At 44.7% G+C, this 14587-nt stretch overlaps 1 protein-coding gene across 2 annotated transcripts in view; it reads left to right on the forward strand.

Moving 5' to 3' along the window:
- zfpm2a (zinc finger protein, FOG family member 2a) overlaps positions 1–14587 on the forward strand; it is a 115442-nt gene that overhangs the window by 18865 nt on the left and 81990 nt on the right. For both annotated transcript variants that reach the window (XM_047598316.1, XM_047598317.1), the window contains exon 2: positions 12062–12220. In XM_047598316.1, the coding sequence (XP_047454272.1) occupies positions 12062–12220 (159 nt within the window). The remainder of the gene's footprint in view (positions 1–12061; positions 12221–14587) is intronic.

Raw genomic sequence — 14587 nt, forward strand, 5'->3', positions numbered from 1 at the left:
GCCGTTTTAATAGGGCTCATCCAGAGGTGACGAGAGCACTGCATGCACTGAACTGGAGGTGTGAGCCGGGGCTGCCAGTACATATCTTTTGTCTTTCATTATCTTTATTTCCTTATTATTTTAAATGGCCGGTGTGTGCGCGTGTGTGTGTGTGTGTGTTTTTTTTTTCTTCACTAGAAGCTTTTTTGATATCCATTTAGATTGGGGCTTCATTAAAAAACCTCAGACAATGGAGTGACTTCTAATTAAGAAGCGCCGCATCTGGCCCCTGGCACCCTATCCCGTTGTTCCATCTATTTTGCTGGGGAGAATTCATTTGTTTCTTAATTAAGAAAAACACCAATAGCGTGAAAAATCTGCTTATGGTACCTGAATCCTAATTAGTTAAATAGTGAGGGGAAGGGGAAAACACATTCCAGTAGCCCTAGAAATGAACTCAGAGCTGATAAAAATGAACTAACTAGCCTTGCATAAATCGAAGCTGGGGAGAAAGTGTACCATCATTATGGCTAAGACAATATGCAAACTATCTTCAAAGAAATCAAATTGCCGGAATGTTTTCATTTGCATGTATTAACCATTAACATAATGAGGAGAAGTGACATTGGACCCGGATTGTGTGTCTGTTCGGATTGATAACTCTGCTGCATCTGCAAATAGTCTCCTCTGCAAAATTATGCTAGCAGTCAAATCAGTGTTGAACTGTGGAGGGAGAGTGATGGAGGGAGGGAAACACACAAGAGAGGGAAGGGGGAGAGCGAAAGAGAGGAGAGTGGAGGCTTTATTTTTTTTTTTTTTTTCGTTTTATCAGGGAGCTCTGTGCAAACCTGCTGCAGTGTTGAATCGGAGCCATCATCCTCTGACAGCTATCCTTAAACAGGAAGGTGCCACGAGTCATTGTCTCTAAGGCTCTGCAGAAAGCTGCTGTGTGTCTGTGTTTGTGTGTGTGTGTTTGTGTGTGTGTGTGTGGAGGTTCGGGGTGGAGGGACACGGGGACGTGCCCATGTGGCTGCTAGCTGGAGACAGACCTCGAGTGGGCACACTTCACACTCCTCGCCCTACCCCCCCCTCACTTCTTACATATCGGACACATGCATGCGCACGCCTGCACACAGACCCGTGCGTACATGTGTCACCCCACCAACACCACCACTTCCAAAACACACACACACACACACACACACACATATGCGAGTGCTTCCAGGATACCAAAGGCTGAGTTATCTGCTCCATAAAGACTCACCATGGAACCACATTGGCGAGTTGGCGGGCAACCAGCCAAATCCACTGTGTGTTCTCCACTGCAGGCGTCATGCAAAACACTGAACCGTCTTCAATATTCAAAATAATTTTTCCAACATGCTATTTCCCAGGATCAGCCTCTTAGGTCAAATTATTCAATTAAGTGTCTGTTTATTACTGATACCAAAGCTGGGTGGCGGTTCTACTTATCACCTTTTTTGCAGATTGGTGTTCTCGCAGAATACCACCATAAAGATTGCCTTGGCTGTAATTAAAATGGCACAGAGACAAATTTGGCACAGGGCTAAGACACGGAGAAATGAAGGAGGTAGGGGAAAATTGCAGGGGCTACATTCTGTCATCCGACGGAAAAAAGTTGAGGCTTCAAAAAAAACAGGGCAAAATTATTGTCAGGGCGCTACTGTACACCACAAAGGAGCAGGTATAAGAGAGAGGGGGGGGAATAAACGCAGCCTTTTGGTGGCGGTGTTGTCATCGCGATGTGTTTGTGTGCGTAAAATGGTCGGGAGACGAGGCTGTTCTTTGTGGGTCTCACAGAAGCAAGTAAACAGGAGTCAGTGATGGTTTGTATAGCGAGGCGGATGCTGTTTAGGCGTCCCGAACGCCAGCCGGGCTCGCATCCATCCGCAGACCTGTGTGTTTGATGAGCTATTGGCAGGCTATGGAGACACGTGTTCCCGTGCCTTGTGGCAAACATACCTTTCACCGCCTTTGACTCCGCAAGCCTGTGTGACTTCTCAGAAAAAAAAATATTATATGAAAGAAATCAAAGCGCCAATAAGCTGAGGGTGTTAAGCCAGACAAGGGAAGTGGGGGGGTGTGGGGTAGGAGAAAAGAGAGACCTGAGCGACTTTGGATTTTGACAGAATCTTCATGTGCTCCCTGACAAAAAATTTGCATTGTTATCGCAGATAACCGGTGATGTTTTTACTTGGTTGTACATTTTTTTGTGAAATATGTAAAATGTAAACCGAGCCTCTAACGATTCCCTTAATGACGCGGATCTTGCTTTTCTCCCCCGAATCGCGTCTTAGCGGGCTTCCCAGTGCGGGATGTCTGATATCTGAATATTAAAAGGGAGTTTCAAGCTCATCTGCAAATGTGATTTGCACATATCACACTTCTGCAGTCGTCAAGCTGCTTCATCGCCAAGCTTCTGAGCAAAGAAGGCTGGGGAGGGGAGGGAGGAAGAAGAAAAAAAAAAAAGAAAAGGAAAGATGCACATATGGGTTGCTATTGATGTATTCCATTTCTGACCTAATTTAAATCCCTGCCAACAAGCTCATATGCATACTGTACATTTGCTAAATTACAGAGTGTAAACCTTGCCTTCTCACAGAGACAGGTGTAAACATCAATGTTGTCATAATGCAACACCAGTGAATATGATAATCTTGCCATGCTGCAATAGAGCACAAAATAATTTGGACATCATTTTGATGCCTGAGGGGCCCAGGGGAATGCCCTCTAGAACGAAGGTGGCCCATTGACATGCTATACACGCCAAGATATAATTATGGCTGCCTGTCTTTGTTCCTCCCAAGCTCCCTCTCAGAGCACTAGTAATTTGCTTGTGATATTTTGGTATTCTTTACGATTCAGTTATTCTCCATGGACTTGAGTATTAACATGGGCGTAAATGAAGACGCGAACAAGCTGCTCCGCTGCCAAATCCCAAAGTTCAGAAACTGCGAGCGTAATACCACAACAGCGAAGTTGACGCTGATAGGGAGGAGATATTTTGCAGAGCCTGATTTGAAATTTGTATTTGGGATCCTGACACATGACGACATCCCCGTTCCCTTTCGATTTTTGGGCGCACGCTCCGAGTGTCATCGCTGGCTATCTGTGTGGGACTTTGCTGATAATAAGGGGCAATGCCAGAATATCTTTAGGGTATGCAGTGTGTCGAGCTGCGGTTTGTTGTCATGATAATCCCCTCATTTGTAATGTCGGGATCAGCAGGTTACGGCTCTCCACTTGCCTGCCATGTCAAGACTTGGGACTGGCGAGGTGGATTGTCATTTCTGAAGCAATATTTTGACAGCGCCTTCACTTTGCTCGTATGCCGCGGCTCAAAGGTCAGAGCTGTGCCACTTCCATTTACTGTGTGTGAACACTCCAATCCCCGAGGAGAGGAGCTCTCTACGTCCCCCCCCACCCGCCTCCCCTCGCCTCAGACTCTCTGTCTGACACGCACACATTTGCGCATTGTCGTTCTTTCTGCCTCTCACCGTTTAACTCGCTTGTTTTAGGAGATAGATGTCAAGGCTAGTCCCACACAAAGCTTTACAGTGGGTCTAAAGCTTACAAATTGAGGGGCAATTACAACTTATAAACCTTTATAACAAGAGTAAACGGGGGGGAAAAAAAGGCAGCCCTGTTGAGTCTAGCTCACCGCGATGCCTGATTTCCCCCTCCTGCCATCATTCCAATTAGCGCATCACGAAGACAGCCACCTCTCCCTCAGCCGCCGCCGCCGCCGCCGTTCCCGTCTGCCTCTGCTATCACACGCGCTGCTCGGTATTTTTTAAAAAACATACTCCGGCGTGATTGTTGCAACTCCACAATGTCTCAATGGTGTAGCTGTCATCCATTTTCCTGTGTGCTCTGTGCCACTCCACAGACACAGAGGCAGGTTATGTCAACCAAATAAGGCACTTGTCAGTAATACAAAAAGACATTGTTGCTGGTCCATTGTTACCTGCTCTGCCAGCTATCATATAGAAGGTGATGGAGTGACGGTGTTTTGGAAGCGCGGTGCAGCTCCAGGGCCCCAGGGGTATTATGGGTGTAAATCTCCCTCACACAGTTCTGCTCCAGGCCAGAGAGAGCATCATCATTAGCCGGAGCAGATGGAGGGGCTTCAGCACTATTCTCCTCTCTTCTCCTCTGTCAGACTACACTGCTGGAATCTGGTTTGATACAGCACGGGCGGATGGCAGCAACAGACAATGAATGATGAAATCCACATGAAATCACATGAAAGCTACAGTACGCACATAACCCAGGAGACTGATTCATCATTTATTTGTGAGGCGATGATAGAGGAGGTTTGGTTAGCTTCAGCGTCTCTTTGTACGTTCGCGTTCTTCTTCTGTTTTTGGAGGCAGGGAGGAATAAAGCAGTGGGGATCGACTTATAATGTCTTTTACGGCAGCGATAGCAGTACTAGGAATAATGATCCACATCAAATTATAATAGAAAAGTTATTACGTTTGCTTGCGTTTAAACTTTGTCCCGTAGAAGTGATCGCACAAGCAAAGTCGATGCAATTTCAAGCTCTTTGGGAACATTTTCAACTATTTTCTGACTTTTAATAGATGAAACAATTATGTAATTAGTTAAGAAAATAAATATTGCTTGTTACAGCTCAAACATGTAACTGATGTTAAACTAAAACATCTTGCCTATTTCTTTTTAACATTTCCGTCTCCTTTACTGGCCCATCTCTCCTGACACGTAGGAAACTTTTTTCTTTTTTTTTTTTTTTTTTTGAAAACAACAGCTAATCAGTGCAATCATTTATCAATGAGGAGTATTTATCTCCAGCAGCCACCAGCTCCTCATTGATGCAGCAGTACTTCACAGTGAGCTAGAGGCCTGCTATCCAGGGAGCACAGTGTATATGTGTGTGTGTGTGTGTGTCCTGTCTGAAGCACTGGCAGAATCCTAATCTTCCAGCAAGAAGCTTCACATGGCCAGATCAAGAATTAGGAGGGAGGCAGAGTGGGTGGGGGGAGGAGGAGGAGGATGAGGAGGAGGAGGACGAGGAGGAGTGGGGTGGTGGTGGGGGGGGGAGAAAAAGCCCATCTCGGTCTGTGTTTTAAAGGACAGTGCTTTGAATGTCATTTGACAATTTCCTTTTAATTAGAACTAATTTACAGAAAGATGCCCACCAGCTAATCTTTACAGGATAATTAACTTCTATTTTCTTTACTTTTAATTAAAAAGTGGAAAAGATTTAGCTGATCCATAAAGAATTGTTCTTTTGAAATGTTCATCAGACTTCACACTTCTTTTGGCATTGGTAATATTTAGATCCTATCTTCCGCTCACAGTCTCCACTGAGCTATTGCAATGATTTTCTCCCCCTTATCCGAGGTATTAAGAAGTGGAACTATCAATAGTAGAAATAGGAACCAGAGGCAAATTAGAATTGAATTAATGAAGAATTTATTGCAAAAGGAGCCCCCCATCCTTCATAATACTGGAATGGAATTGACATCTTAGATATATCCATTTCATAGAAATTCCTTGATGGGAAAATATTGTTTTATCTACATTATTTGATACAGTAATCATTTTTCTTTTTCTGAAGGCGGCCCATTAAATTCTTTGAAATGATGCCGGAGTAGAAACTAATTGTTGCAGGGGCTGTTTTACAATATTCCCGTTTCAGTACTCGCGGGCTTGCGGCTACTCACTGTGATGAATATGATGCTTTTCAGGTTAAACAGCAGCATCTTATTAAGCACTTAAGAACCAGTCAAGTGGCTGGTGTCTCAACCGAACGGAAACTCCCTCAGCCTCATCAGAGCTGCTAGAAAAAAAAGTATTTTCTCGCCACTGTTAGCGCCGTCCAACAGACTTTACTTAGTGGAGATAAAGTGAGCCAATATGAGGTGAGTGCGCTGTAGACAGTGCCTCCACTCGTCTGCAGATGAGCCAATGGCTGAAGATGGATGCCCCCACTTAACCATGATAGCTCCCTGGAGGAGCCTCACTCAATGGCTTCATTAAAAGTGAACGTTCTAGTGAAAAGCTCGCTTATAAACCAGTAATTAAGACCACACATATTTTACCTGCTTTGTTTCAGCTGTCACATCCAGTGTACAGGCACATGGTTAACTTTTATTTCCTTATAAGTAACAGAATGACACTAATAAATCATTCAGCCATAGGAGAAGCAAGTGCGAAGGAGGAAGGACTTAAATACAGCATGCCGGCCATTCCAGCAGCTCTTTAATCCCCTCGTTGCGCCCAGAAAGCAAATGTTACCCTGCAAACGAGCCACTAACTAAGCCCATATTACTTGGAGGACAGGCTTTGTGACTTTTATGGACCAAACGGTGTACCATTGTCCACTTGGATGCATGTGCGTGTGTTCCTCTGGAAACTCCAGAGAGGCAAGTAAAGTCGGGAGAGTGAAGCAGGACACAGCTAACTCCACAGAGAAACAGGCTGGCATCTGCTGAAGCCCTCGGGCACGCTCAGAGGTGCCTCCAGCATTTTAATGGCATAGTCAAATGCCAGCATGTTTTCATACCATTCCAATTCAAATTCATTGGATAAAGAAGTAAGAGCGCGTTATTCCCCTTCAACAGTCCAGACAGAAACACTGGGCGCAGCTACACAGAACTTAACAACTCCGCAAAACATGCCGGGATCCAACGTCGTGTCTGAAAACTGGAATAAGATACTCGATCAGAATTATGTTGTGAGCAAAAAAAAAAATGAAGCCATTTCTAATACATATGATACATTTGATGATAAGGTTGTCTCGGAGAGCTGTAACGCGGAATGTGATCCGCTCCTAGCCAACGGGCGAGTCTCAGCCTCGCCACACGGAGCCTGAATGCACAGTGACGTAAACTTAGACGGCCATCTTAACGTATGATGTCATCAGATCCCATTTAGATGCCTTGTCATCTTTGGCGCTGCAGCCCCACAGGAGGATGTGTGTTCCCGCGCGCGAGCCTGTTTTACAGGGACGCGAACAGATTTATTCACCCTCCCCACCCTCAAGACGAAGCCGCCCTCCCTCTGTTTTCGCAGCAATTTTCCAGGATGCGCGCTGGTGCTGAGTTTTCAAGCAGTTTGTTGACTGTTGATTGTAAGTGCCCGAATTTAGGAAGGCAGCCATTTCTAATCATGAGAATTACATTGCTTAGCAACCGGAAAATCAAGTTAAACAATACCATCGCTTATTCTTGGTCACAGGCTGCGGCACTGAGAACACATCAGTCTCCACTGAAGCTCTTCCACGCTCCTCCCAGCGCGCACACACACGCATGCACATTTACACACAAGCAGCCACTCACACACAATATACAAATGGTAATTTACTTTTGACTTGTGTTACAGCATTAGCTTCACATTTAGTTTGATCACAGACTGTACGACTTGGAAAAGACGATCATTTTTTTTTCTGTAACATTCGTGCAGTATGAAAAAAAAAAGATGTTTGAAATTAAACGTTCCTTTGAGGGTTCCTGTAGCATATTAAGCTATTAAGAGTTACGTAAATGCTATCTATTTCATTACAGTGATCAAGGATTAAATTAGAGGCTTGAGCCCTGTAACATATACACTAAGTCTCCTCCAAGGCTGAGGGAGCCCTCTGCTTCCCAAAGGTCATTAGAGCTGAGGAGAGAGTATGGCCCCCGGTCTCTCACTGCCTCTCTCCACTCTCTCCTCCTCTGTCTTCCTCTCCTTCCCCAACCTTCCCGACGCTCCAGATGAGACAAAATACTTTCATCTCTTTTCACACTCCGCTGTCAAAGAGCGAGTCTCGGTAGCCGGCTGTGGGGGTAAACATGCGAATGTGTGTCTAAACTTACCTGGCTCACAGCGTGGAGCTGCTACTCGCAGCTCAGAAACAATTCCGTAATTCTGTGTTTCCTCCCACGCAAAAGTTTGTGTGTGTGTGTTCACCCGGAAGTGAGGAAGGCCCCAGTATCAGCGTTGGCACAAAGGGCCAGTCGCGGGGAGCGGAGTTGGCAGGGGTTGAGCTGTGTGGCCCTGTTGGATTTTAGGGCTGCATTATGCATTCATGTTTAGTCTCAGGTGCTACGTTTTATCCCCAGGCCAGCTTGGACACATTTTCAATGGACCTTTTGGATGAAAAACTGTATAGGTGGGAGCAAAAATGATTTCCATGCTTATAGAGATCTGCCGCTTTGTTCTGTCAGATTCAATTACCTCACCTCTAATTAGGGAGCTATAGAGGAGGCTGGGTTTGTGATCCACACATCACACTGTGGAGCCTGCTGATAATGTGAGGTATCGCTATCACAGCCCGGCCACAAGCTCCCCACATTGCGGACGGCTGAAAAAGCAAGCCATGAAATTAGCAGTCACTCATACACTTTTGCACGTACACACATATTTCTTTAGAGCTCTTCTTTTTTTCTTTTTTTTTAAGTGTGAGCTTTGGAGGCAAGGTTGGCACATCCGTGTGTTTTTTCCATTTTCTGTTTTAGTCCACTGAGGCGCAGGCTCGAGTATTTTCCTGAAAGATATGCTCATTCCACCACCTCTGTCCGTACCCTTCTCTTCCCCCGCTCCCCTTCTTCTTCTGTGACTCATTAATCCTCTGTCCATCATATGGGTCTCAGAGTATCACCCCATTTTATAGACTCAGTGGGGGCATTACCATATCCCTCTCCGGAGCTCCACTCCGCATGGCCGATCCCTATCAGACAGAGGCCACGCCATGAACAAAAGAGCCACTGTGATCAAGCCTGCATTCAGCTACCAATGTCTCTATTAGCATTGGCTGCTCCTGCTGCATGACTGTTTGAACAGGGCTGAGATTTCTCTCTGTAGTCGGCAGAGGAAGAGTCTGATGAATGTGGATGATACAGTCGCCGAGGGGTGGAGGGTGTGGATGACGGGGCTACCTGGACACTGACCCTGACTGAGAGGAAGTTCGGAGAGGGTGCAGTTTCCTAAAAGATCGTATGAAAATTGAGCAGATTGCAGTTTTTGTGCTCGGATGAGTTTGGCAAACCCTGCCCTTCCCTAGAAAGTCATGAATTTGCACTCGAGAGTGTGAACCGCAAAGCTGTCACACTTAAGGTAACAGATGATTACTGTACGGCTGGAGCTAATTAATTATTGGAATCGTTATTTTTCGCGATAAACCGATTAATTGTTCGGTCTCTTAGCCTGTTTGGTTTACGACATCTTGGGAACAATTAGAATCTCCCTGTGACCCAGTTAAATCAAAGAATTTACAGATGGTTTCATCCCAAGGACATTTAGGGTGCTGAGTTTGTAAACGTATTCAAGATTTCAAAAGTAAAAAACAAGGAAAGAGCTTTTTATTTCACGTGATGCATAATTTCTATTCAAGATTCCTTTTTTTAATGGTCTCTCTTACTATACTTAAGTGTTTGAGCATGTGATGGGCAAATTGTGGAAAATGTTTGTACAAAAAACTGCGCGTTTTGTTTGACCAAATGTCCAAAATCCAAAGATTTGTGACAAAAGCAGTAAATTATAGCATCTAATAGACAATAACTTGAACAACCCGCTATTAGTTTATGTTATCCATTAGAATTAATCACATCACTACATTATTTCAAAAATGACTGAATTGTTTTGAGTATACCACCATTTCCAGGCTGTGATCCACATTTCAAACTTCTCCGTTTGTAATGAGCTCCCCGTCTTAAGCACGCTGCGTTGTTTCGGTGGCCGAGCGAAAAAGCAGATGCTCTCTCCGCGGTGTCATTGGCCATCTAAACTCCAGAGGAGGCTTGATAAGAGGGTGAAGCAGCAGACATTCCCCCGGCCCAGTTCGTCAGCAGACCCTATAGAAATGCGCCAACAAGCGTGGGTCACACAGCGAATGTGACAGGATTTTAAACAGTACACAACTAAATATAGCAGGGACGCCACTATCAGAAAATGAGTTAGGAGTGTGGTGCTAGTCGTTTAGAAAGTCATTATTCTTATCATTGCTGTCTCTGAAATAATTTCAGGTCTCTCCATGCAATGAATACTGTATAATAAGCTAAACATGCGAGAATGCGAACAAACTTTGGTAATCTACGTGGTCCCCAAGAAGTAGCCATCAGACCCCCTTTAATGTGTCGGACGGGGTGAAATATTTCATTTTTCCATATTCAGTAAGGCCCCCAGTATCTCCATCAGTTTGAAAATGCTCCATTTAGTTACTATCTCTTAGAGTGGGGAAGTGAGATGCCCTTATTCTGAGTCCATTAAACCTCAATTCTATCTCATCTTATCTCCCTAATCTTTGTGTCTTATTGACCATGAAGTTTATCTTTAATCTCCCTTTACCCTTATTATCACACAACACTGTAGGTCTATTTTCCGCGGCGAAATGGTGCTGCTGTATTCGCCGGCAACAGAGGAAGAATCGTTTAGTTGTACACACAGTTCTTATTCAGCTGTGTAATGGAATGTGTACAAACTGTGTGTATAGAAATGTATTTCTCTGCTTTCTTTCACGCCGTCTTCAATTGCCTTGGCAGGAGCTTTTAACGCCAGTCATACAATCTACCCTTGATACTGCGATATTTATCTCTCAGTATCATCTTAAGCGATGGTAGACTCATCGAGTCACTTCACGCCTCACTTCACTCCTCAGCGAATCAGCAGAAAGCATCAGATAAGATCATAAAACTGTATCCTAATTTAAAAGCAGCACTCTGCCTCCACAGCGTCTATTAGAGATCTGTGTGCTAATTCTTTTCATGTCCGGGGCTCCTGCAGATGTAGGCTTCTACAAAGGAGTAATTTATAAGACTAATGAAAAGAGCAAGCAGTTTGTGGACATGAGGGGGGTCTTTTATGAGGCTCGGTGTGGGAAGAAAGAGAAACAGGAGAGGCACACCAGCCCCACTTTCTGAACTGAAATTATTGCTTTATTAAAGCTAAGGGGCTCACTCCCGCTACAATAGAACAAACACAGCGAAAGGTGCCGAGAGGATGTAAGTGTACTCTGTTTGAGCTCCAAGATGATGCACAAGAGGGCTGCAACATAGCTCATGTGTGACAGGCAGCAACGGAGACAGCATCCACATCTAGCTGGCAGTGATGTCAGCACTTTTGATATGATTTTTCACTCCAATGCCGCGCGCGGAGAAGGAGTTGTTTTGCAGGTTTCGTAGCGTGCATTATTTCAAATATAAACTAGCCTTAAACTTGAAGCGTTCTGTCACTTCTTTGCTATGGTAATTCGTGTGCAAACATTGCAAACATGGCTTTGTGGGAAGCAGGGGTGTGCAAGATGCACATTATCTTAATAACATTCGAATGCCGGGTGAGGTGTTTTTCAGAGCTAATACAATTCAGGTAGCAGTACAGTAATTCCATCAACACCGTTGATTGAAGCAAAATGGTAATATGCAAATACCAAAAGAGATGTACAGCTACAAGCAAAACTCTGAAATCATTTAGATTTAAAGAAATAATATTGCACAGAGGGGGGAAAAATTAATCACACGGAAAAGTGTCTCCTTTAAGATTGCACTGGTGTATTACCCGGAGGCATGGAATGTAAATGGAAAATCAACATTGTACCCTGTGATAAGGCTAACAAATTAATAAAAGTATTTTCTTTCCTCCTCCCATGCTGATGCCTGTGTGAAAAGTCTGGAAAGGAACTTTTCCCCCCCCTTTCCCTCCATCTGTGCGAGGTTTTGTTTTTCAGGTAGCGGGATTAACATCAGCGCTCACCTTGGCTGCGCGTCAGCTTGTTTTTCAGAAACCATACAGTCTCACAGGGTTTCTTTTTCTTACCTATAATGGAAGGACCTTTATGAAATATTGTGGCGAAATAACACATTTTATTTTATATGCACAGTGTGATCGTTCATTTAGCGTATAGTGTGCAAGGCTGTGCCGCGCATTGAATTGCATCTAGATTCGTAGCATCTCAACAAAAGAAACAGGAGGAGGCAAAAGTTTTGTATTTCTGAAAGCCTGAAGGATGTGATGAAACTGCTGAACATCTCCCTTGTGTGTGTGTGTGTGTGTGTGTGTGTGTGTGTCTGTGTGTGCGCTTGTTTGTCTTTGTTCACATGTGTGCGTGTTGCCTCAGGTCCTCTGGAGGATGGCCTGGAGGAAGAGGAGGAGGAGTGCGTCTCCGAGGAGAACGAGCTCTTGGCCAAAGAGGAGTTCTCGGTGGAGGAGAACTTCAACGCTGAGTTCGAGACTGAGAACATGAGCTGTGAGGACATGGAGTACTTCTGCAACAAAGGTGAGGATCGTCGACTGAAACGGGAAACGACAAAAGTTGTTTAATAGCTAATATGAGACAATATGTTAAGGCGCCCTCGTGCCAAACTTCAAAAATAAGTTAAGTTCCTGCCAACTGCGTCTAATAAAATTCCTCAACATGTTCAAATCAAACCTGGCAGGACATGTATCCATACGAGAATTTCTCCTGCATCACTGCCTGGAGTTGAAACCATCCGTTTTGATATTTGATCCCAGCAATCCAACCAAGAGCAGTGGTTTGATCTGAGAGGTAGATGGCATCGGCAACACTGCCTCTCCCTCTGTGATAGTGCTGCGAAGGTGTGCCGGCGCTACACCAATGCACTGGAGAGCGTAGCACTTCCCTTTGAGCCAGCGCTACAGCTCTGTGAACACTCAGCAGCACCTGCTACTGCTCGGAGGTCCAGCACTATAAAGCGCCTCGGCATCGCCAAAATGCGCCCAAGTCCTCTTTGAACTCCAATTCAATTAGATTGCTTCTTTGTATGTTTGTTTCATTTTGGTCACACCTTGCCATCACAGGAGCTAATTTGTGGTCTGCTTCAGGTTACAGTGTGAAGATGACAGACTCTGTCCCGCCTCCCTCCTTCTAACCGCCCCCCCCCCCCCCCCCCCCCCCCCCCCCCTCCCTCCCTCCCCTCTTGCTACCCTCCGGTCGCGTGGCTTTCGCTACCCCAGGTGTCCCCACTCTCGCTGACATGCGGTTGCCATAAATTTGACTTTTTAATGAAGAACAAACGCTTTGAATGTCTGCCTCTCCTTTCTCCTTTCAAAGGCAAATTTGTTTAGAATTATTTCTTCACACTTCTAAACTGATGTGCCTCGTGGGATTACATTACTGAAGGAAAAATAAATCTTTCATGTTTCAGGTAGGCTATGCCCCAGTAATCGTATCAATAATGTTTTCCTTTTGTTCTTCGGTAAAAAGTTGAACGGCGCAATTGTTCAGAAATTGCAATTACCAGCAACGCCTCGCTTGCTTTACCCTTTGTCTCCTTCGTAATGTGTCCTTACTCAAACTTCAAAGTACAATGCATGGTCCCCCTAATAAGCCAGTAGCTATGAAATAGATGGCGCGGTACATATTGGTGGTTACAGCAGGAAGAGAAAAGTACAACTTGTGAAAATCTTCAAAGAACCTTGTCGGAGCCATTTGATATTCCCTTTGTTTCGGATAAAGCCATGCGAGGAACTGGGCCCTCAAATCTCCTTTCCATGTTTATGAATAAAGTCAACACGAAACAGCAATCCCAAATGTCAAATACTACTTTTCGTTGGCATTGGTAATCTGTTCCTTGTCATACACGGGCCTAACCAGTCAGATCCTTTTTTGTATTACTTTCCTATCTAAGCTTACAGTAGCTAAGTCTCCCATTGCCTCCTAAGACCCAAATGATGTAGGATCCAAATTTCCTTTTTTTCCCCCACTCATAGCAAGTTGTGTGCAATCATCAGGTGTAGCCATTTTCCCCATGATCCCTTCCTCAATTAGATCTGTTTAAAACTAATGTCGGAGTGGCTTAAATTTACCCCACTTATGTGAAACCGCCGTGAATTAAACAGGACGCAATCCTGGCGGCATTAAATGGTTTAAGTGTGTTATTCCTCGACTATAGGAGGAAAAAGAGAGCCCCCTTGATTAGCTAAACCCTCTCAAATGTTATGGCGTGCTGTAATTAGCCCTGAGCGGACTTGAACGTGGGTTTTAAAGCAGCCACTCATCCCATGGCCTTTATCTTCGGCTGCTTCCCGGAGAATAAGGTCTCCCGTGTAAGGTTCCTCCACTGAGCAGTGACTCTCTGGTCTTAGCTTAGCCTTGTATCTGTGTAGTCACTCTCTGAAATGGGCTTGTCAGGGGGACCTAAAACCTCCATTAAAAGTTTCAGTCTATAATAGGTATTAAAAAGCTGTAGGAACACAAAGAGGAGTACCAATTTTCATTAACATATGAAGCACTTATTAACTTTGATCAGAGTGCGGTGAAGTAGCAAAGCCGCTTAAAGGCGCAAAGGTCAAGAAGTTGAATGCCACCAAAGACTCAGCCATTTGCCTTACCCTTGCAGAAAAGGGACTCCCCAGATAAGTGCATGGAGCACCTTGACGTCCCATCTTGGTCTGAGTTTCAGGAACCCTCTAAATTGGGTGATGGTTGAGTCCATAGCCTGTTTAGTTAATGGTGTCATGGCTCTCTCCGGGTTTTTGTGCTTTCATTGATTTGCAAGATGCTGTTAGTATCAGAGAGGCCCGATAGCTTAAACCTGGCAGTAAAAATGACAAGGATGCTTTAAGGATCATCAGTTCCTGAGATGAATTAAAGAACAAACCAACCAACCAACCAACCAATCAG

Source organism: Mugil cephalus, chromosome 11 (assembly GCF_022458985.1).
Source record: "Mugil cephalus isolate CIBA_MC_2020 chromosome 11, CIBA_Mcephalus_1.1, whole genome shotgun sequence".
NCBI lineage: Eukaryota > Metazoa > Chordata > Actinopteri > Mugiliformes > Mugilidae > Mugil > Mugil cephalus.